The 25,934-nt window shown below is 35.2% G+C and overlaps 1 protein-coding gene across 1 annotated transcript in view; it reads right to left on the reverse strand.

The window, feature by feature from the left end:
* Window positions 1-25,934, reverse strand: part of LOC150097598 (tRNA (guanosine(18)-2'-O)-methyltransferase TARBP1) — a 230,785-nt gene that overhangs the window by 92,849 nt on the left and 112,002 nt on the right. The window contains 2 exon segments of the mRNA XM_090406955.1: window positions 5,902-6,103; window positions 12,326-12,510. Coding sequence (XP_090263081.1) covers window positions 5,902-6,103; window positions 12,326-12,510 — 387 coding nt within the window.

The raw sequence follows: 25,934 nt of genomic DNA on the forward strand, positions 1-25,934 counted from the left end.
AATACTTTTCTAAAAAATGGTGACAGCCAAAACACTATTAACAAAATTCTCTACAAGAACTCAATAAAAAACAAAGATAAACCAGACTACAATAAAAATATAACCATTTCTTACATTAAAGGGACATCAGATAAAATAAACAGAATACTACAGAAATACAACCTCAAAGCCACCTTTAAACCTCCTGCAAAATTAAAAAGCTTACTCAACTCAACCAAAGATCCATTCCCTCTGCTGGCCCACCCTGGAGTATACCGTACTTATTGCACTTGTAATCTACCATATATAGGGGAAACAGGATACACAATTCCTATCAGACAAAAGGAATAAATGACACATTAAATATAATAACTATGGTGAAGCTGGCCTTTCTGATCATGCCCTAAACACTTTACATGGCCCAAAATTTGATTCATGAATTAGGTCATGCTGCTTATAAATGCACAACGGGACTACTTCAAAGGCGACAGCAGCCACTAATGTATAGTTCCGAACATAGGGTTTTTTACAGCTGTATTCCAGGAATTAAATTGTCACACTTCGTATTTGGCATACATTGAAAGTAAGGTCACTTGTAGATATGCCTGATTTCATTGATTTCATCATCAATGAAAGCCACATTGATAGTCACGAAACCAATGACAAGCAACCATATTTTCAATGTATACCAAATATTTAAAAAATGCAATAAATTCAGAATCTAAACACAATCTCTTGATAGATTTTATAGGCCAGTACAGATTCTGACACTCAAGATTCACACCAGATCTTCTTGCCTGCATCACCTACATATGGACATGTGCCATGTCCAGGTTTAGAAAAACATGTACTATTGCACTTAACAGCATATAATTTGATAGGGTTTGACAGAGTTTCTCAGTAAACTACTATCTTAATAATTAGATCATCAGTTTTCTCTCAAGTCATTCATTGCATGTAGAGGAAGTTCTCTCTCTCTCTTCAGATTCTTCTAACTAATGTAGGCATTTCCTCATAGCTCTGTTATATCAGTCACCCTCTTCTACATACAAATAAATGATCTTCTGTCACTTAGTTCAATCCCTCTTCACAGTTTTACCAATGATAGTGCTCTACATTCCTTCTACTTTTATAATACACCTTGAAGAGATAACCAGTGCCATGAACACCGACTTCCACATTATCCCTCAATGGAATGATAACCTAGTTGCTTCTAAAACACAATTTTTTCTTTCTTCTTCTTCTTCTTTTTTTTTTTTTTTAAATATGATAATAATCAGCTCAACAGTCAAGATCTCTCTCTCTCTCTTTTTTCTTGGACTGAAACTTATCTGTAGCCTTTCCTGACACAAACACATCACTCCTATAGCATCCTCAACATCCAAAAAACTTAGCAACCTTTTTGCTCAAGATGTACGTTTCACCCATCCAATAGTTAAATCTGTATAAATCCCAAATCTGCCCAACCCTCGAAATATTACTCTCACATCTGAGGTGGTGCTCAAATCTCTAAAAATTCTTGAGGAGAATTCAGCTAACTGACAACTCCTTTCTCACAAACTTTTCTCTAGCTGTCAGAGACAGTTTTTTTCTGCATTGGGTTTGTTTTCCTAGAAATACTTTCATGAGTTTTGTTCAGCAGAACTAGCATTCACCTATCCCATTCTCTGAAACAGCCTTTCCCATTTTTCATTAATGTATTCTCTAAAAATTACAACCTCCAGCTCTTCAAACATCAAGAGATTCCTTCTGTTGCGATCGTTTCTTATATTATTTATCTCTCTACTTATTTGTTATAATACGTTTGTACTCTAATCGTTTAGATTAACTTCTATTGTTTTATATCTTTCCTTTATTCTACCAGCTGCACCATTTATGTTGTGACTTTTTCTTATCCTTTGTCTTTACTATCTTTACTTAATTAGTTATTTACCTTTTATCTACTCTTTCTTAACTAATCCAATATTCTATCTTTCTTAAATTCAAAACTCGTCTAACACTGTATACCTTACTTATACACATTTATCCCTTATAATTTAAACTCTACAATCAATTATTCTCTCCTTCAGTGCTTTGCAGTCCTATTGGCCTCTCTATGTCCTAAACAAACAATCTGAAGAAGTTCACCCTATAAGTATTAATACATTTATATTTAAGCTGCGCCAGCTAATACCTAGGTAGAAAGGATTCTTGTTCAGGGTGACCCCTTTAGAGAGCTAATGATTATTTGACCGAGCATAAATTTATCTCCCCCTCGCTTGTCCTTTTCTTTCTTACAGTCGCAGCTTACTTATTGCATTAGTATTCATGGGTTTATCCCGCTTGGTTCGTTGTTATTTTTATGAGCGGTAGTTTTGAATTCATATAATATAGCCAGATCAGGCAAATACATGAATGAAACAATTTAATGAGCTTTAAGGTGATACACTATAATACATTTTAAAACAGGATAATATGGTTGCACTCAACTCAGATCAAGAGCTCTAATTAACTTGTACTTATCACACATACTAAATCTTAATAACCTTAAATACAATCATAAAATACAATTCATAGATTATCATTAAGCCATTCGGATACACGTCGCTATCAGTGAACACATCAGCACAATTACACTTTTAGTTTAACATGATCTTGTATCTATTCGGCTTCTTGGGCAAACAATTCTTAACACTGTCTCGGACACGTATCTAGTTGTAGGCTACTCTTACAGTTCTTTAAGTTCAGTCCAATTTAAACGTTCACACAGGAAATTCACTCTCTTCTTACAACTGGAATTAGTATTTCAAAAATCTACATTACCATTTCTGTCCTTGAACTCTTAAAACTTGTTCCCGCCTTGTCTAATCATCAAGGCCTTCAAATGTAATCGCTTTGGAGGATATCTTCCGTAGATCTGTGCGAGTAGAATCTCCGAGGGAAACATGGGAGGTGGCACGGTAACGTCGCCTTGAATGGATGGCTCAATTTAGTCCTTCCGTCGTACGACAACATCACAGCTATCCTAGAACACGGACATAGCTTGGCCCAATACGAATGCTACAACGGACGAACTAAGCGCCTTCCGCGACTGGCCAGGGACTTCCCTCCTATGACGAGCAGGACCACTCCAAGAGATCAGGAATCCAGGAAGAAAAAAGATAAGAGCGTTCGAATCTTCATGCAAGGCCCTTTTGTTCAATTTTCTCCTCTCAGAAAATCTCGATATTTGCGATATGCGCCAACTTGGTCACGTGTGTCCACGTCAATCTCATTAGCTCCCTCTATTATTTCTTCGCACGTGTGTCTGCCTCCTATTCCTGGAAGACGCTTAGGTTTCCCTTTCCAATACTTTCATAATGCAGGACGGTAAAAGTGACCTTTGAACCCTGACTCACAGGCTTTACTATTTCAGTGCAAGAGGCTGGTTTTTCAAACGGATTTTGCCAGCTTACATGGATTTCTATTATCAGGCCCACACTTAATACAGATCATATTTAAACACTTTATACAATTTTATACAATTCCTTAAACTTTATCTTGACCTGTATTCACAAACAATTTATTTTTTCTATTGCCAACGTTCCATGTTCTCTGCCTGAGTAGAATTAATGTTGTGACCTGAATATTTTAATATAAACCTTTTTAATGATCATTCAGGACACAACACTTCCCTCTTAACTCTTGCTCACACATGACATCAATTTCTATAGGTTCTGCAACTCTTATGTGGGAGTGATCTAAAGAAAAGCTCAGAGGGGTAGAGGAACGATGAGGGAAAAGAAAAAAAAAGTTTTGAGTTGCAGGATAGCAGGAAGAGGACTTGGGTGAATTGATATATTCTGTTCTAGATCAGAAGACCAAAACAAACCATCTGTCAATATTGGAAACCTGACAAATAAAAAAATGTCTATATCCCTTGAGTGTACATATCAGAAAATTATGATACTGCTTAGATAGTTCAGCTAAGCAGTATCATAAACTAAACATCAGGAATAACTTTTGTTCCTGATGTTTAGACTAAACATCAGGAACAAAAATTTGAAAAGGGTGGGAAAATCATTAGAATATGGAAAACAGCAAAGACAAAAATGAATGGGACAGAATGAGGTACAGAAATTTTAGGTCAGAGAATATTATCATCATCAAATTCCTGCCATGTACCCTCAAGGGGTGTACAGGATATGACAGTACTACATGAAAAATTTACATCGTTACTAACTTCCTATCTACAATTTTCCTCCAAATCAGTCTGTTACTTGTCAAGACTCCAACATTATCAGATCTTATATTTCTATCATCTAAGGCACTTTGTACCGTATCAATCCACCTATATCTTGGTCTTCCTCTGGGTCGTTTTCCTGCCAACCTGGCAGAGAACACTTGTTTTGCTAATCTTTCCTCTCCCATTCTATTTAAGTGACCATACCACCTGAGATTAGCTCTGCTAACGCATTCCTGGATGCTGACAATGTCAAGTTCTTTCCTAATATCCTCATTTTTAATATGATATTGCCATTGATGCCATCTGTTCACACCTCTAATCTTTCTCAGGACTCTCAAATCTGCGGTCTCTAGTCTTTGGTCAAGTGTTTTACTTCTGACCCAGCTCTCAGATCCATAAGTTAAAACTGGTTTGAACACTGTCTTGTATACAGCTAATTTAGTGTTCTGACTAATTTCTCTCTTATTCCATATGAATTTATTCAATTGACTTCCCACCATACCAGCTTTGCTGATTCTGTTGTCTATTTCTATATTTAATTTACCATCTTCAGTAAAAATTGTGCCTAAGTAGCTGAAATGTTTTACTTGTTCCACAGGTTCTCCATTCACAACACAGTTGACATTTTCAATGATTCTGCCCATTTTCATTGTCTTTGTCTTTTTATTGCTGACCTTCATACCATATCTATTACAACAGCTATTCAATTTAGTCAGAGAATCTTGCAGACTTATAATTTTGGAATTCTTTGGCATAGCACATTATAAGACATGAATGCACAAATATGCCGTTTTAAATAATTTTTTTAAGTACTGTGTTTTGTGAAATTTTTTTTTCCCCTTTCAAATCCACAATGCCACCACAATTATTTATATTATTTTTTATGCTGTGAGTTTTTTGCACAAACAGCAAACCAAATTTCTGGACACAATGTGGCTCCAACAGTGCCTCTTACATATCACAATACCAGATCTCCTCCAGGTCTGTTGATTGTAGCAGCAGGATAACACAGTAGCTTGTCAGGAATTCTCCTGATGCAGTACCATCACCTGTTCAGTCTTGTGTACTGAATGCAAAGGTAATGCATCAGTAAAGTAGTTCTACAAATCAGCTGTACCCTCAAATGGAGGTTCTAGTTCTCTACAATATGCTTAGCATATGTTTGAATGGTATCTTATGCACTGCATTTAGGAAGAGTGATGGGGAAGATAAAATGACCTTGCTTTGGAGACTAAAACATCGGTCACTTCAGGCTTCAAATAAGCAAGATGATGGTGTTTCCCTAAGCAATGAAAGTCATCTACCATCCAAGGATCTAGGTGGTATTTACTCCATTTTTATTAAAGTAACAAGTAAATAGATAGAATTATTAATTATGAATTTTATAAAAGTTTGTGTTATTCATTTCAAAAAAGAACAGTCAGCTAGGGTTAGAATATATATTATTTTTGCTTGTGTATAATAATAATATTAGGTAAGTAATAACAGGAGAGAAATAGAGGTCTATCTTTAGTCTGTAACATTGCTAAATGGACATATTCATAAACAAGTTTCGATAGTCATCAGTCAGAATTCTCCTACTTTGAAATATTAAACATCTAAACAAAATTGTATACAATCAAAATCAACCACAAATTCATCATAAAAAAAAAAAAACTAATTACAATAAATAAATGAGTATCTATAAGAGAAGCTACCTTGTTCACAAATATACAAACCTTTGGAAGTAGTAATTTCAGACAGTCGATAATTGGGTGCACAGACTGAAGAGATCCAGTCTCCAGTGCCCGAACAGCATCTTTGCATATGGCTTCAAATTCTGCATTCTCTACAGCTGCTAAATAAAACTCTATGCATCTCCAAATGTCTGCAACTGCTTCTGAAGTGAAATGACCCCACTCTACCTTGCTAATCTGATCACTAATAAAAGTAGTAAACTTATAAAACTATATTTTAAGTTAATACATTTTTTTTTAAAAAAAATTATATATATATATATATATATATATATATACATATATACAAGCTAGACTTGCATCACTTGCAAGTGATGCAAGTCTAGCTGATCCTACAGGTAGTGCAAGACCAAGGCAACTCGTGGTAAAGGTGGCATAAGCTCTGATCACTAATCTTAATATTTACCCTTAATGCCAAAACACATCTCCAAGAAAGGGATGTTTGATGTTTTGTATTAAAGGCAAGGGGCCACTACCCAGACCTCAATAAAGGTCGAAACCGGTCTGGGTAGTGGCCCCTTGCCTTTAATACAAAACATCAAACATCCCCTTCTTGGAGATGTGTTTTGGCATTAAGGGTAATTATTAAGATTAGTGATCAGAGTTTATGCCACCTTTACCACAAGTTGCCTTGGTCTTGCACTACCTGTAGGATCAGCTAGACTTGCATCACTTGCAGGCGCAAACTTGACTTGTTTGTCTGTTTGCTTACTTGGGAAATGGAGTAAAACCAGGTTTAAAATTGCTTGGTATTTTTAACATAAAGAGTTGTGAAATTAGCTTTTGATAATGTTTTGTTAAGTCGGGAAATATTGCCCAAGTATTCACATAACAACAACAGAAAATGTACAAATGGATCACTTTTCAATACAGTTTCTCTGGTTTTGTATCAGTGGTGCATAAGCTTTTGTACAGCAGCACAAAAAATTTCAGCTTTGCAGTAAGACATATAAAGTCACATATTTGCAGTTGTGTACATTCAGCAGTGGAACCAAGCAAATAAAATAAATAACCAAACATTGTGAATGATTTTTAACTTATACATGAATCTGCAAACTGTTAGTCTTAACTTTACTATTTACTGGCAACTACGTGACAAGAAATTATATTCCTTTTCATCTTCTTCCTCCTCCTTTCACAAATGTAGGCTATGTGACCAGTTTCAATCTCAGCACAGTATTTCATTGTTCTGCTTCTATTTCTTTAACCTGCTTGGATATAATTTATCATTGTAGTGAGCATTCTTTCATATGTCATTTATTCTAGATTACCTGTTATTCTTCTAATATATTTCATTTCTGCTGCAGTGATTCTTTTCTTTATTTCCTTCTCTTATTATTCATGCTTCACATCCATATAATAATGTTTGTTTGAAAAAATACTATACATTCTTAGTCTGCCATTTTTGGTGCTCACCATATCCAAAATACACAAAATATACAGTACATTTAATTCAAATGATGTGCACTGTCATACATGATAGTTGAGTCACTTCCCAGACCAGCTTTTATCTTTATTGGTCTTACAATTATATATTTGGTTTAATCCTTTATCCAAGTGTAAGTAAACAAAGCTTGCACCTGAGGTATTTCCAGGACTGGGGCAACTCGTGGCAAAGGTAGTGTAACTTCTCATAACTTGCCTTAGTATCCCATAATGCAAAGCACATCTCCTAGCACACATATATAATGCTATGCATTGAGGGAAGGGTCACTACCCAGACCGGTTTCGACCTTTATTGAGGTCTCATCAGTGGGAGCCAGACCCAGAGGTGGTGATACTAAGACGGAAGTAATAGAGAAGTCATATTTCCATATACCAGTTGCCAAAAGGTGTCACACCTTATTATTTGGTCTTGTCAGTAGGAGCTACACCTGCAAAGATACTTGAGAGCCATCCCATGTAGATATGTATCAACTGTGTAAACAGACTATGTTCATGCACTTCTTAAAAAAAAAACTGCCATTTTATTCCTTAAATTTATGGAAATTCGCGATCTATACTGTTCGAATTTTCCTCTCTGTTTTGTATGCTATGATATTCTTCTCGGCATCCAACCAGTTATTTCTATTCAGTGTTCTTTGTTTGCTAACTAAAGAAATACCGTGCGATGTCAAGTGAAGCATTAGTCACATCTGGGTTCTTCATTCTATGCTTGATAATATAGCTATTAATTGTGCCTTTGTCCAGAGGTAAATATTTTCTAAGAACTTTGCTGAAATACATGGTATTTCAAAAGGGTATACAACTTTGAATGACAACAGAAAGTAAATAGCAACATATGAAGAATTTTTATTATCATGCAAATGTAATATAACACTTGAAGTTTCAACAAAGACAGTTAAAGTTTGATATGACTGCCTGCAGTAATTCTACAGACATACCATCTCTAATCAATTTCCTACCACATGCAGCAGAGCATATCTGGCATAACTTCAGCAATGGCAGCAGTAATTTTGGGATAAAGCTGATCCAAATTGACTGGTACTGATGGTACAAACACTCAATCTTTCACAAAGCCAACAAGAAAAAATCTAACTATCTAAGGTTGGGAGAATGTGGTGGCTATGCTACAGGTGTCCCTCTACCAATCCATCTGCCTGGAAAACGGGTGGTGACGTAGAACTTTACGTCTGTTAGGTAATGAGGAGGTGCTTCGTCTTGCTGGAAATGTAAGTGTTCATCATGGTCATCGTCTAATTGTGATATTATTATTATTATGTGACACCTCCAAGGAGTCCAAAGACTCATTGAGGGATGGCACCTACTCTACAACTCTCCATCTCCACCAACACCATCTACTGCCCACCACCACCACCACCAGTATTTTCACAAGCAATCACTGATATTCACAAGCAATCACAAGCAATCACTGTTGCCCTGATACCAAACACATCAAACTTCTCGGCGAGCATGTGCACTCCATGAAACTGGTAAGCGAGAAACTAAATATAATGGCTGGCACGTTATCTCCGTTAGCAATAAGAGAATGTCTTCATAAAACAAACACATCTTTTGATAATTTAAAACTACAATAAAATTCCTGTAAGTAATACAAATATCAAATCCAGTAAGTACATAAATTTTTTTAAATGCTTTACATATCACTTTCACAAAACAATTTCAAAACGGGCACATCACAAGTGCCGACAATGCATGATATGAAACTAAAACTAATAAACATACTAACATAAACAATACGTAAAAATATTCAGAATTTTAAATTATGATTATTTTTACAGTATCATCGGAAGAGGGTGACTACTACACATCACCATCCATAAGATAAATCTTATGGATAGTGATATGTAGCAATAGTATGAGTAATTGAGACTGGTGTGAGATAGACAAAATCCATAATTAGATGCGGTTACAAACAGCATTATCGGAAGAGGACTACTCCATAGACAGATAAATCTTATGGATAAAGAAGACTATCATTATAGATGATTTTGATTATAGGGATACATATTGGTGGGTGGAGAAAGCATACATGTCTAGGGTATAAGAATTTATTAGAATTACTGAAAGATAACTACTCTAAGCAGTATGTGATGGAAGAAACTAATGGCACAAGAACAATGAATTTTGTAAAAGAATCTGAGGATTAAGCTGTCTATAAATGGGTTGGCTGTTATGCATGCAAAAGGTGAGCGTGATCATGCAATCTTGACCTGGGAGAACTCTGATTAAAAAGGTGCACATGGAATATATAAGACAGGTGATTATAATAAACTGAAAAAATAACTTAAAGCAGTGCCTTAGTATTAGAGAAACTGTGTAGTAGCAGAATCAGCAAAGCATGGAAGCAGTTAAAGGATGTTTGAAGGATGCAATATCTGACTGCATTCTCAGAGGCAAGAATACAGGGTGCATTCAGAAAGTAATGTCCAGTCAACAATTTAAAACAAAACAAAAAAAAAAAAAAAACTGGTAGAGAAGAAAAATGTTTTATTATATGCTAAAATACCTACATATATATTTTTTTACCTACATAAATTTTCAACATAGTTGCCATTTACTTCAAGGCATTTTTGTTATCGTGGAATCAGCTTATTCATACCCAAGTCAAAAAAAAGTCTGCTGGCAGTGAGTTGAACCACCAAGTCACACTGTTCTTCAATTTCCTCATCTTCAAAGTGCTGAGAAGGGAGCCACTGGACATGAGGGTGGGGCTGTAGGGTAGATGGTTGAAAAGTTCCCACCAAAACTTCTGTATTTGCTGGACAGTTCAAGCTGCAGCATGAACTTGAATGTTGTCATGCAAAAGCATGGTTCCTGATGACAGTATTCCTCATCTTTGTTCTGAATTGCTGGTCTGAATTTCTTCAGTGTTTCACAATATGCATCAGCATTAATTGCAGTTCCTCACTGAAGAAAATCTGTGAGCAAGATCCCTTTTCAGTCCCAGAAGACAGTGGCCATAATTTTTTTGACCAACGGCCTGTTTGAATTTTTCTGCTTTCGATGATGATGAATGGTGCTATAGCATTGAAACACGGATTTCAACATTTATGTATGAAATCCGTGTTTCATTGACCAGGTGAATGAAACGAGAAAAAAGTTCATCTCCTTCATTTTTGTAATGCTCCAAAAAGTTTTGAGCTGATTCCACTTATTTCTACTTATGTGTATCATCAGCACACAATTTCTTATATCCCACTTTTCTGTCACAATTTCATGAATGACTGAGAGTGAAACTTCTGGGAATTCAAAAGAAAGTTCTGTAATTGTCAAACAATGATTCTCACAAATTTTCATGTTCACTCTTTTCACCAAATCGTGTCACCACATTTGGCTGGCCACTGCGCTCTTCATTGCTAACATTGGTGCACCCTTCTTGCTGAATCAATCAATGTTTTCTTCAGGGCATGCCACTGAATCTCCAAGGTTTTGGTTCTTGTTCTCAAACTCTTTCATTTTTTCTTGAATAATATTTGTGTCTTTTAGTCTACAGTTCACATCTTGATAAAATTGATAGCAGCAGGATAAAATTGAAATTCAATTTTATCCTGCTCATGACTAAATGGTGATCACTTCCAATTTCAAATCCTCTTTACATCCTAATGTCCTGTACCAGTGAAAAAACATTACAATCAACAATAATATAGTCAATGAGACTTTTCTTATTCCTTGCCTCTTCTCTCCATGTGAATTTTGTGCATATTTTTATGTTGGAACATAGTGTTAGTAATAACTACTCCATGTCCTGAGCAGAAATCCAACAGGTATTTGCCATTATTATTAGCTTTGCTCTTTTCTCCAAATTTTCCCAAAATATTTCTGTATGACAATCATTTCCTACTCTGCCATTTAGATTCCTAACAAGGACCAACTTTTCCTTCATAATTGTATCAGTTGCTTTCTCTAAAACTTCAAACAATTCCTCCATGTCTACCTTAGAAGAACCTTCTGCGGGACAAAGGATACAAATAAGTCTCATTGTCCAGTTCCCCATTATGATATTTGCCCACATCACTCTACTTGATATTGCCTGCCATTCAAGAAGATTCGCCTCATATTTTGTGTTGTATACTATGGCTACTCCTTCTTTTCCCTGATTGTTATTGCCTGAATATAACATTTTGTATTTATTGCTTAGAAAGATCTTACCAGTTTTTGTCTTTTTGTGTTTCAGTCACCCCTATATATGTCAATCTGGTACTTATCCAATTCTTCTGCTAGTTCCATTTCTTTGCCTTTTAAGATTTGTTCCTGTAGCTGACTTTTTGCGCTGTTTGTCCTGGGGAAAACACAGGGACTTTGTTTAACCGGACAATGCATCAGACAGCATGAAATTCTGTCATGTTGTACTATCATTCTACATCGTGGTTCAAGACAATAAGAATATAATTTGGTTGGCTAAATCCCAAATTGCCAGCCCATCCTCGTTTGTTCAATAACCAGGTAGATACCTAACAGGGTGCACCATGAGAAGGTGAGGATTGGATATTAGGTGAAGCCCAGTTCGGTTCTCTGCATTCCTCTACATAACTTTTAAAGGCTATGTGGAGGTCTCTTCTCAGTTATACAGCTTTGACCCTTAACTACCCCTTGACCCTTAAGCACCCCGTTTTGCATATTTGACATCACTTATCAGAAGTATCATCCCTCCCATACCTCAAGGGGTTTTGGGAGTTAAGTCATTGCCAGAAGAAGAAGAAGTGGTAAACTTGCAGAAGTGCTTTCCACAAATATCCATGCTCATGATGGTATTAAAACCCACAGCCTGTTGGTTACAGAGTGGGCAAGCTAACCACTCAACCAACCAGGCTGACTATTAAAAATAGGTATACATATATCATTCCCAGGTGAAAACTGATACTAAGTAAGAAATATTTTCTTAATTTGTAATTTAAAACAAAATTTCAAAAATACTGAACTAGAGTTTTTTCTCAATACTTACATTAAGGCATCAGGTTTATTCATTGGCTTTGTTATCACATGATTCTTAACCAAAAAGGCCAGAATTGCCTGAACCTTTCTTTTAATTTCAGAATTTATATAATCGGTAGAAATCCTTCTAAGAAGATGACAAACTACAGCCATTAGCCTCCATGCCCATACTAAATGAAATGAATCTACCTTTCTCTAAATGAATAAAAACAGAGAACAATTTATAACATGTTAGTTGTTAAAAACCTATAAGTGTTTCAATAGAAACCTGCCAGTAATGCAATATACTGTTCAAGGATTCCAGTTTTTGGTAGTGAGGACTGACACCAACAATATCAGCAGTTTCAAAGGGAAAGGAACTGTGTGATTTGGCAATGACTGTTAAAATATATTTCACTCCAAATCCATCCAAGCTAAATAAGCACATCATGATTAAATTTTCTGATCAAGTAGTAAACAATTCTTGCAAAATACATATAGTTCATGAAAGTGTGTATATGTTGAAAACAACTAAGAAGGATTGGAACCCTTCTCCACAGTTTATGGTAGATATGCCATATTTAGACATAGTTGGTCAACATGTTGACATCAGTACTGAAGCCATGGTTATGCAGTTTAAAAGAACAGATGTATGACCATTAAGTCTTTAGCAGCAGACCACATGGGCACTGCAGTCCATCACAAAAAGTACCTCTCAAATGTTTGCTACTGCAGAGAGTAAGCACTAATAAAATATGAACCTGAGTCAGAGAAAATGTACATAGCATGTACTGTCCACACACATATATCCAGGAGACACAAACTCAGGATCTTTTTTTTTTTTTTTTTTTAAATCATCAGTAATAAATAATGCTGGATTTTAAGAAACTTGTTAACATCAATACCAAGGGGTACATACAACAGTCAACATACATGCCTTTATACAGCTAACAAGAATAAAAATTCAGATCTCATTTGAAGGTACACTAGTAGCCAAAATTGCAGAAACCTTTTGGAAAAAATGTATTTCTGGGGTTTGATGGCTCATAACACCACTTCACTTTTTTTTTTTTTGGAGTAATACCATAAAATTATATATCAATGGAAAGATAATTTAATCAAGATTGTAATGCAACAACTTTTATGAAGGATTTTTTTATTAGAACAGCAGTTATAAAGAAGAAAAGTGAAACACATAGAAAAAATGAGATATACAAAAATTCTCACAATGTGAGTTAATACTTAGTTGGGTAACCTTTAGCGTTAATTACGGCCTTACAACGCCCATGCAGTGAACCAAGTTTTTTAGTTCTGCAGCTGTTATAATGTGAAACCAATATTGAATTAGTGCTTCTATTAATTGGGTTTTATTGGTGGGTTGCTTCTGACTAACAAGTTTCTTTAGTTGGCTCCACAGATTTTTGAATGGTCTGGGCTATTCCCAGGCCATTTCAGCAGTGGAATATGATTATCCTGAAACCACTTTTTGCACACAGCAGCAACATGACATGGAGCTGAATCCTGTTGAAATATAAATGCTTCATTATCTTGGAAAAGATCACGTGCGGAAGGCTTCAGTTTGGGTTCAAGTATTTCATTTACGTATTTCTGAGCATTTATATTCCCATTAATCACGCAAATTCTGCCAACATCTTTTCATGCCATAAAACCCCAGATCATAACACTAAGTGGGTGTTTCACAGTAGGTATAATGATGCAATAAAAGGATGCAAATCTTCTCCGATTCTTCTCCTTACGTATTTTATGCCATCACTACCAAACAGGGAGATTTTGGTCTCATCACTCCAAATAACACTGTCCAGTTAGCATGGGTTTCAGCCCAGTTTAATCTTTTCAACGTTTGTTTGAGAGATAAAAATGACCTTTTTTGTGGAATTCTAGCATTTAGACCAAATTCCTGCAGTCTGCGCTGAACAGTCCTTGCACTGAACTTCACATTGTATTGTGCCATTTCATCTTGTATACATCCAGATGATTTTCTTCTGTTATGTAGGCACAGTCTCTCAATTCTTCTATCATCACTTGCTATTGTGCACCTTTTCCTGCCTTTACCAGTCTGGTTTTGTAGTGACTGAGTCTCCTTATACCTCTTCAAAAATTTAGAAATGCCACCTTTGGTTAAGTTTCCACCAATGTTTCTTCTAATTTCTTTATAACTGTAGCCTTGTTCACTTAATAGTACTATTTTACATCGCTTTCTGGGTGACCAGTCAACTCTTTGTGCCATTTCTTTAATTTTATTATGTTTTACAAGCTCACTAAATGAAACAACACAAAAAAAACCTAACTTGATAGCAATCATATAACACACTGACAAATGCCCTCCTCTCAGCTCCAATACATGACATCAATAACTGAATCCTACTGTGACCTTATTGGCTCATTGCCAAAACAATATGACACCTGATTGGCTCTCTAAACACTCATGCTGATTGGCTACATTCAAATGAAGGAAAGCTACTTCATATCAACTTAAGCAAGTTGTGCCTTCTTTTTTCTGGTTATTTAGCTATAACTTTTCATAGAATACAGATAATTGAACAAACTTTGCTGCATTACATTCTTGATTAAATTATCTTTCCATCGATATATAATTTTATGGTATTACACCAAAAAAAAAGTGGTGTTATGAGCATCAAACCTCAAAAATACACTTTTTCCAAAAGGTTTCCACAATTTTGGCCACTAGTGTATGGTCTTTATAACATCATACCATCTCATGCTACATATAGGATAACATTTCTAGCCTATGGAATTTATCCAATAAGGATTATTGCAGTAGTTTTTCCTGAGGAATTTTTCTCTGTCCAGTAAACCAATGGGCTAACCCCACATCTTGATGAATGTGTTTCAGTGTGCAAGTAACATAGCTTTTGTAATTGCCCTTGGGCAGATTGCTACTGAACAACATTGTACATAAATAAGAACTTATAAACAAGATTCTATACTGAAGAAACAAATACTGTGTTATATATTTTATTCACATGAATTACTCAAAAACTATTTGTATTAGATGTATTACCAATAAAAGCTGAAAAGCATGTATAAATATTAGCAAAATTAGATAAAATTATGTTAAGAATGTATTATTAACATGATTTTAATTTATTTAAAATAAGCATTATACAAATATATGTGATGCCTGATCATGGGAGCCAAATGAATACATTTTATGGAATAAGAAAGAAATTAGTCAAAACACTAAACTAGCAGACTAGATAATATTCAAAAATTTTACCTGTCTTGTAAGCTGATAGTCACAACAGACACACAGTTACCTACACTTACATGTCATATATTCTGTTGTATGTTCTTTGATGAACATACAACACCCAAGCTTAATGTAGTCCTGGTAGTTGCGGGTAACATATACTAAAAAAACACAAGAGACATGTCTAATCAAAGAAGTTTTATCATTATATTGTAACTTATATTTCTAACCCTACTCTGAGATACATAACTACTGTTCAAAGACTAGACAAGAAATGAGAGTTCTGAAAAATAATTAATATAGTGGATAGATGTCATCAATGGCAGAATCATATTAAAAATGAAAATATTAGAAAGTAATTTGTCATTAGAATTCAAATGTTTTAAAATTCTCTGGAAAAAACTTCAGATACAAACTACTAGAATTCATGAATAAAATTCTTAACAGGAAATCAGGATGAATCAACTACTGGAACAAATCTGTAAGCACACTCCAACTCAATATCACCAGAGTTAAAGATCGGTACTATCAACATAAAAAGCCTGAATGGCAAAGAAATGGAGCTAGCTGAGGAATTAGATAAGTACCAGATTGACAAAATAAGGGTGACTGAAACAAAAAAGACAAAAACTGATGAGATCTTTCTGAGCAATAAATACAAAATGTTATATTCAGGCAATGACAATCGAGGAAAAGAAGGAGTAGCCATAGTATTCAACACAAAATATCAGGCGAATCTTCTAGAATGGCAGGCAGTCTCAAGTATAGTGATGTGGGCAAATATCATAATGGGGAACTGGACAATGAGACTTATATGTGCCCTTTGCCCCACAGAAGGTTCTTCTAAGGTAGAAGTGGAAGAATTTTTTGAAGCTTTAGAGAAAGCAACTGACACAATGATAAAGGAAAAGTTGGTCTTTGTTGGGAATCTAAATAGCAGAGTACGAAATGATTGTCAGACATAGAAAAATATTTCGAAAATTTGGAGAAAAGAGCAAAGCTAATAATAATGGCAAATATCTGTTGGATTTCTGCTCAGGACATGGACTGGTTATTACTAACACCATGTTCCAACATAAAAATGTGCACAAATTCCCATTGAGAGAGGAGGCAAGGAATAAGAAAAGTCTCATTGACTATGTTATTGTTGATAGTGATGTTTTCTCCCTGGTGCAGGACACCATAGTGTACAGGGGATTTGAAGTTGGAAGTGATCACTATTTAGTCTTGAGCAGGATAAAATTGAATTTCATATTGAAAAGAATAACATGTAAGAAAGTTTTAAAGCGAATAAAAGTTGAGCAGCTCTCAGATGTGAACTGTAGACTAAAATACAGAAATATTATTGCAGAAAAAATGAAAGAGTTTGAGAACAGGAATCAAACCTTTAAGATTCAGTGGCAAGCCTTGAAGAAAACCCTGACTGATTCAACCAGAGAGGCATGCGGTGAGGTTGTCAGCAAGGATAGAAAAATCAGAACTCCATGGTGGACACAGGAAGTTAAAGAGGCAGTGAAGGAAAAGAAGAAAGCATATCAAAAGTTCCTGGCAAATAAATCAGCTTGTGCTCTTAGACAATGCAGAGACAAATGCAAGAATGCTAAACACTGTGTAAAACTAGCTAAACAAAAGTCATGAGAGGACTTTGGAAAGAATATAGAAAATAAATATCAAGAAGGTGGCAAAATATTCTGGAGGTTGTTGAAGAAACTTAGAAATGGAGGAAAGAGTGCTATAAAAGGAGTTAGAAATGATAAAGGTGACATGAAAACAGGAGAAAAAGATATCCTTGAAGTATGTAGTAATTACTTTGTAAATTTGCTAAATGAAACAAGCAGTGATGACAGCACAGTGATAAAAAACACTGACCAGGCATGCAGTCAGGAATACATATCTATACTTGAAGTAGAAAAAGCCATCAAAGGCTTGAAATGTGGAAAGCCAGCATGAGTAGATGATATTCGACCAGAAATGCTGAAGTATGGTGGTATAAGAGTCTTGCAGTGGCTGCACTGCATAGTTCAGAAAGCCTGGACAGAAGGACAAATTCCCGATGATTGGAGTACAGCTCTAATAGTGCCCATATATAAAAAGGGAAATAAAACTAAATGTGAGAATTACAGAGGTATTTCACTACTAAGTGTTCCTGGCAAGATCTATGCAAGTATACTTGAGAAATGTTTGAGAAGAATTGTGGAAGAAAAGCTTGGTGAAGAACAAGCTGGATTCAGGCCAAATAGAGGCTGTCAGGATCAGATCTTCACTTTACGACAAATAGTCGAGAAAGCATGGGAATATAACAAAGATCTGTATTTAAGTTTTGTCGATTTGGAAAAGGCATATGACAAGGTTCCAAGAGAGAAGCTATTCAATACGCTACAGTTATATGGTGTCAATGGGGCATTATATCAAGCAATACTTAGTTTTTATTTGAGTTGCAAGTCAGCAGTTAGAATTGAAGTAAGTACAGGAAGATGGTTTAATGTTAAATCTGGTGTGAGACAAGGATGTACATTATCTCCTCTGTTATTCATTATCTATGTGGATCACATTTTGAAGGAAAGTGGTATTAAACGTGATATCAGAATTGGAGATGTTAATGTCAGCTCTTTGCTTTATGCAGACGATATTATACTTCTAAATAAATCCGCTACAAGTTTGCAAGATTCTCTGACTAAATTGAATAACTGTTGTAATAGATATGGTACAAGGTCAGCAATAAAATGACAAAGACAATGAAAATAGGTAGAATCGTTAAAAAGATCAACTGTGTTGTGAATGGAGAACCTGTGGAACAAGTAAAACATTTCAGATACATAGGCATGATTTTTAGTGAAGTTGTTAAATTAAATATGGAAATAGACAACAAAATCAACAAAGCTGGTATGGTAGGAAGTCAATTGAATAAATTCATATGGAATAAAAGAGAAATTAGTCAGAACATTAAATTAGCTGTATACAAGACAGTGTTGAAACCAGTTTTAACTTATGGATCGGAGAGCTGGGTCAGAAATAAAACACTTGACCAAAGAGTAGAGACGACAGATATGAGAGTCCTGAGAAAGATTAGAGGTGTGAACAGATGGCATTAATGGCAATATCATATTAAAAACGAGGATATCAGGAAAGAACTTGACATTGTCAGCATCCAGGAAGGCATTAGCAGAGCTAATCTCAGGTGGTATGGTCACTCACTTAAACAGGATGGGCGAGGAAAGATTAGCAAAGCAAGTGTTCTCTGCCAGGTTGGCAGGAAAACGATCCAGAGGAAGACCAAGATATAGGTGGATTGATACGGTACAAAGTGCCTTAGACGATAGAAATATAAGATCTGATAATGTTGGAGTCTTGACAAGTAACAGACTGATTTGGAGGAAAATTGTAGATAGGAAGTTAGTAATGATGTATTTTTCATGTAGTACTATCATATCCTGTACATCCCTTGAGGGTACATGTCAGGAATTTGATGGTGATGATTCTTAAATGACCAATTACCACCAGAAAACTGCAAAATGCTATGATCATCCCCATCTTCAAAAAAAGGCAATATTAATGAATCAAAACTATAGAGGCATTAGCCTTTTAAACACTGGATATAAAATATATTGAAGTCTCTTAAAGACTAAATTAACCATATATTATGAAAATACATTCGGATAGGAACATATTGGTTTCTGTAAAGGCAGATCCTGAACTGATGCCTTTTTCACTCTCAAGCTCCTGATAGAAAAAAGAAGATAATTCAATTTAGAGATCCATATATTATATCGATTATAAAAAGGCTTTTGATGAAATCAATTGTAATAAGCTACTGGAAATTTAAAGAGATGACAACATTTCTAATCAGGTTAATTAAAGCAATTTTCAATATATATATATAACAATAACCAAATTACATTAAAAGATAGCTGCAAAAAATCTGAATCACAGAACATAAATGCAGGTGTCCAACAAGGATGTATCATAGTCTATAGTCACTCCTCTTTAATATCTATTGTAATAATATTATAAGAGAGGGGTGGGAAACAACCAGTTGTGCCATTCACATAAATGATTACATTAACATATCATACAATTTTCTTCGCCAACAATCAGGTTCTAATTGAAGATAATGAAGATTCACTACAGCAAGTAGCCTTTTCATTAAATGAGCAAAAACACACAATATGGAAATCTCCCCTTGAAAACCAAAGTCATGGCATGTAAAGGCCGAGACCAATTAGAAGCAAAATTTGCATCAACGATGATATTATACAACGTGTTAATACATTCTGATATCTAGGCTACCAGTTATCTTATGAAAGAGAGAAAGACATGCAACATAAAATAACCAATTATATACGAATAACAAAAACTATCAATCAGATATTCAATCCAGATTTAATAAGCAAGAAAACAAGAAAAGAATCCATAACTCAAGAGACCTATCCTAACATGGTTCAGAAGCTTGGATCATAATACAAGCAGATAGAAAAGACCGATAAGCTCTGAAATGAGATTTATGTGCAAAACACCTGGATATAATAGTCTAGATTTCAAAAGTAGCAGCAATATCTTAAAGGAATTTGAGATGATATCTGTTTTAGATCTCTACACTGATCTTTAGAGAGTGAGATGGAGATAACACACAGAAAGAATGAGTGAAGGAAGACTCCCCAGCAGACATAGCGATCTCAAGGAAGAAGGAATAGGGGATGGCCTTGGAAAAGATGGGAAGAGACTATAACAGGCTACTAGCCCTATTACTGGAAAGGAAGAAGGAGAATTCAAGAGTGTGTGCAGAGAGCTAATCAAAGATATTATCGTCAATTAAACAGAATGAGAGAGAAAAGATCCATAAAGAAAGTGTCTTTTACATCTGTCTGATGACAGAAAAAAAGAAAAAAAAAAAACAGAGGATGACCAAAATTATATGTGACAATATTGGAGACCTGACACATAACATTAATTTTAAAGAAAAATGTTGATAGCAAACTAGTAAAGTAATAATATAAACTTAATCATAGTGCTATCACAGCATTCTGTACATTCCATGAAGGTACATAACAGAAATTTCATGATAAACATTTCTTAAACCAAAAAAAAAAAAAAAAATAGAGGATGACCAAAATTATATGCGACAATAGAGGTAGACCAAAGATGAGCCGAGAGAAAGAGAGGAGTAGAAGAAGAGCTCAGAAAGATTGGAAAGAACTTAACACAGATGAAGGGAGAAGCACAAAAGAGTGTCAGACAGAGATCTGTGGTCAAGGACCTATGATCACAATGGCGCAAAGAGGAATAAGTAAGAAAGACCAAAATAACTATTAGTCTGCAACTAATAACTATTATTGCTCTTATTTATTACTCCATCTGGGAGTAATTAATAAGAAATCGCATACATAACAGATAAATTACTTTGTATAAATCACTCTGAAAAGTAATTCTTCATGATGTGGATGAAAGCTAATGGAAGTTATCAATGAACATGCATGCATCCATATCATTATACCAACAGTGCTATAAATATCCCATTTCACTTACAGAAGTAGTTATATTTATTGAAATAAGGATGCTTAGAACCTGAAAGAAAAAGAATTGACACCAATTTGATAAGGGTTATTATGCATAAATGTTTCCATGAATAATGATGATAATCAATTTTAAGTATTATAAAGCATGCCCATCAATGAATTTACTCCTAAAGAGGTAGAAAATAAAAAAATAAAGAAAGGGGGGGGGGAGGAACATCTGCTGTCTTTTCATTCCTGAAGAGAAATTACTAAATCATAACCTTCTACTTTTAGCAATCAGAGTATTAGGCTTATTTGCCTGTTACAGCCTCACACCATCTTTTGAAGAGTTTTCCCATATTTCTTTTCCCTTTTGAGTTTATACTTTACTATTCATTTTGGGTAGGATATTCTGTGACATCCTACTCATGTGGTGAATCTATTTGTTTCTCATCATCATCATCATCATCAAATTCCTGCCATGTACCCTCAAGGGGTGTACAGGATATGACAGTACTACATGAAAAAATTACATCATTACTAACTTCCAATCTACAATTTTCCTCCAAATCAGTCTGTTACTTGTCAAGACTCCAACATTATCAGATCTTATATTTCTATCGTCTAAGGCACTTTGTACCGTATCAATCCACCTATATCTTGGTCTTCCTCTGGGTCGTTTTCCTGCCAACCTGGCAGAGAACACTTGTTTTGCTAATCTTTCCTCTCCCATTCTATTTAAGTGACCATACCATCTGAGATTAGCTCTGCTAATGCATTCCTGGATGCTGACAATGTCAAGTTCTTTCCTAATATCCTCATTTTTAATATGATATTGCCATTGATGCCATCTGTTCACGCCTCTAATCTTTCTCAGGACTCTCATATCTGCGGTCTCTAGTCTTTGGTCAAGTGTTTTACTTCTGACCAAGCTCTCAGATCCATAAGTTAAAATTGGTTTGAACACAGTCTTGTATACAGCTAATTTAGTGTTCCGACTAATTTCTTTCTTATTCCATATGAATTTATTCAATTGACTTCCCACCATACCAGCTTTGCTGATTCTGTTGTCTATTTCTATATCTAGTTTACCATCTTCAGTAAAAATTGTGCCTAAGTAGCTGAAATGTTTTACTTGTTCCACAGGTTCTCCATTCACAACACAGTTGACATTTTCAATGATTCTGCCTATTTTCATTGTCTTTGTCTTTTTATTGCTGACCTTCATACCATATCTATTACAACAGCTATTCAATTTAGTCAGAGAATCTTGCAGACTTGTAGCGGATTTATTTAGAAGTATAACATCATCCGCATAAAGCAAAGAGCTGACATTAACATCTCCAATTTTGATATCAGGTTTAATACCACATTCCTTCATAATGTGATCCATATAGATAATGAATAACAGAGGGGATAATGTACATCCTTGTCTCACACCAGATTTAACATTAAACCATCTTCCTGTACTTCCTTCAATTCTAACTGCTGACTCACAACTCAAATAAAGACTAAGTATTGCTTGATATAATGCCCCATTGACACCATATAACTGCAGCGTATTGAATAGCTTCTCTCTTGGCACCTTGTCATATGCCTTTTCCAAATCGACAAAACTTAAATACAGATCTTTGTTATATTCCCATGCTTTCTCGACTATTTGTCGTAAAGTGAAGATCTGATCCTGACAGCCTCTATTTGGCCTGAATCCAGCTTGTTCTTCACCAAGCTTTTCTTCCACAATTCTTCTCAACCGTTTCTCAAGTATACTTGCATACATCTTGCCAGGAACACTCAGTAGGGAAATACCTCTGTAATTCTCACATTCAGTTTTATTTCCATTTTTATATATGGGTACTATGAGAGCTCTACTCCAATCATCGGGAATTCGTCCCTCTGTCCAGGCTTTCTGAACTATGCAGTGCAGCCACTGTAAGACTCTTATACCACCATACTTCAGCATTTCTGGTCGAATATCATCTACTCCTGCTGCCTTTCCACATTTCAAGCCTTTGATGGCTTTTTCTACTTCAAGTATGGATATGTATTCCTGACTGCATGCCTGGTCAGTGTTTTTTATCACTGTACTGTCATCACTGCTTGTTTCATTTAGCAGTTTTTCAAAGTAATTACTCCATACTTCAAGGATATCTTTTTCTCCTGTTTTCATTTCACCTTTATCATCTCTAATTCCTTTTACAGCACTCTTTCCTCCATTCCTAAGCTTCTTCAACAACCTCCAGAATATTTTGCCACCTTCTTGATATTTATTTTCTATATTCTTGCCAAAGTCCTCCCATGACTTTTGCTTAGCTAGTTTTACACACTGTTTAGCTTTCTTACATTTGTCTCTGTATTCTGTAAGAGTAAAAGCTGACTTATTTGCCAGGAACTTTTGATATGCTGTCTTCTTTTCCTTCACTGCCTCTTTAACTTCCTGTGTCCACCAGGGAGTTCTGATTTTTTTATCCTTGCACACAACCTCACCACATGCCTCTCTGGCAGAATCAATCAATGTTTCCTTCAGAGTTTGCCACTGAATCTCCAAGGTTTGATTCCTGTTCTCAAACTCTTTCATTTTCTTTTCAATAATATTTCTGTATTTTAGTCTACAGTTCACATCTGAGAGCTGCTCAACTTTTATTCGCTTTAAAACTTTCTTACATGTTATTCTTTTCAATATGAAATTCAATTTTATCCTGCTCAAGACTAAATAGTGATCACTTCCAATTTCAAATCCTCTGTACACTCTGGTGTCCTGCACCAGGGAGAAAACATCACTATCAACAATAACATAGTCAATGAGACTTTTCTTATTCCTAGCCTCTTCTCTCCATGTGAATTTGTGCACATTTTTATGTTGGAACATGGTGTTAGTAATAACCAGTCCATGTCCTGAGCAGAAATCCAACAGATATTTGCCATTATTATTAGCTTTGCTCTTTTCTCCAAATTTTCCCAAAATATTTTTGTATGTCTCACAATCATTTCCTACTCTACTATTTAGATCCCCAACAAGGACCAACTTTTCCTTTTTCATTGTGTCAGTTGCTTTTTCTAAAGCCTCAAAAAATTCCTCCACTTCTACCTTAGTAGAACCTTCTGTGGGACCATAGGCACAAATAAGTCTCATTGTCCAGTTCCCCATTCTCATATTTGCCCACATTACTCTACTTGAGACTGACTGCCATTCAAGAAGATTAGCCTCGTATTTTGTGTTGAATACTATGGCTACTCCTTTTCCTTGATTGTTATTGCCTGAATATAACATTTTGTATTTATTGCTCAGAAAGATCTCACCAGTTTTGGTCTTTTTTGTTTCAGTCACCCCTATTATGTCGATCTGGTACTTATCTAATTCCTCAGCTAGCTCCATTTCTTTGCCATTCAGGCTTCTTACGTTGATAGTACCGATCTTTAACTCTGGTGATGTTGAGTTGGGGTTTGTTTTCAGATTTGTTCCAGTAGCTGACTTTTCGCTGTTCGCCCTGGTTCCCTGGCGAAAACAACGGGGGCCTTGTTTAACCGGGCGACGCCCCAGCCGGCATGAAATTTTGTCATGTTGTACCATCATTTTTTATTTTGGTTTAACCAATAAGAATACAATTTGGTCGGCTAAATCCCAAATTGCCAGCCCATCCTCGTTCGTTCAGTATCAAAGTAGATACCCAACAGGGTGCACCACGAGAAGGTGAGGATTGGACATTAGGTCAGAAGCTCTGGTCGGTTCTCCGCATTCCTTTAAAGGCTATGTGGAGGTCTCCTCTCAGTTATACAGCTTTGACCCTTAAGCACCCCATATTTGTTTCTATAAATTGTTTCTATTTGTTTCTATAAATATTTTCCCCTATTTGTTTTTCCCCTATTCACCCTATTTGTTTCTATAAATATTAATTAATAGTTTGTAAAGTTCATGTTTATTGCAGTTCTTGTAAAATTTTCTTTTCTTATCTAGTTTAGTGTAATATTTCGTTCTTAAAAATTTCATCTGCTGATGTTATTTATTTTCTTCATTGTCCATATTTTGCTTCCATATAACAGATTTTAACTAAAACAGGCTTAACACATCTCTAAAAGAGGTCTCACACATCTCTAAACATAGGTCTAAAACAGCTATAACAGATTTAAATTAGCTACATGAATATATGTTCAAACAATTGCTTGAATATAGATTCCAACAAGAAATGTCATCGCATATCTAACTTGCCACAAGCAATAAATACAAAATTCGTGATTTGTAATTTCACACGATGTACCCCCCCACCTCCCAACAAACAAAAGAGTGACCATAAACTCCAAAGTCTGAAAACAGACCAGAACATATAGTCCTTTAACTACAGAGATATCTGAACTATATTATAGAAAACAATAGTACTGTTATTATTATTTTTTTTTTTACAATTTAAACTAAACATATTATCAGAAATAATGATACCCTCAGGTGTTGATGATTATTCAAAATAGTGCTTTACAGTATAAGCAATTACAAGAACAAAATAAATAATTTATTGAGTTACTAATATTTTGCTAATCAGCATCTTTGTAGCACAAAATATAACTGTATGACAAACAGCACTCAATTCAACTGTTGCAGAAATAATTCAAATTGTAAGTGAAAATAATTAATTACCATCAAGCTGGTTTCTAGGAGCTGGATAAAGAAAAAAAAATAATTCAGAGAATTCAGGTTAACTGTAGTCAGAGACTGACTGTCTCTCAGATCATAGGCAAATTAATGTAGGATTTCTGAGTGTTTCATGGCTGATGTTTCCAAAAACTCTCAAAGATCTATTAGCAACTTCTATGCATTACACAATTATCTTCTTCAATTTAATCCTGAATTGTGAAGAAATATCCAGAACATTGCTATACAGATGATTATAAATGTAGTTTTTATGTTCTTGTATTGCTTACCA

Source organism: Typopeltis vanoorti, chromosome 17 (genome assembly GCF_054136105.1).
Source record: "Typopeltis vanoorti isolate ZY-2024b chromosome 17, IOZ_Tvanoo_1.0, whole genome shotgun sequence".
Taxonomy (NCBI): domain Eukaryota; kingdom Metazoa; phylum Arthropoda; class Arachnida; order Uropygi; family Thelyphonidae; genus Typopeltis; species Typopeltis vanoorti.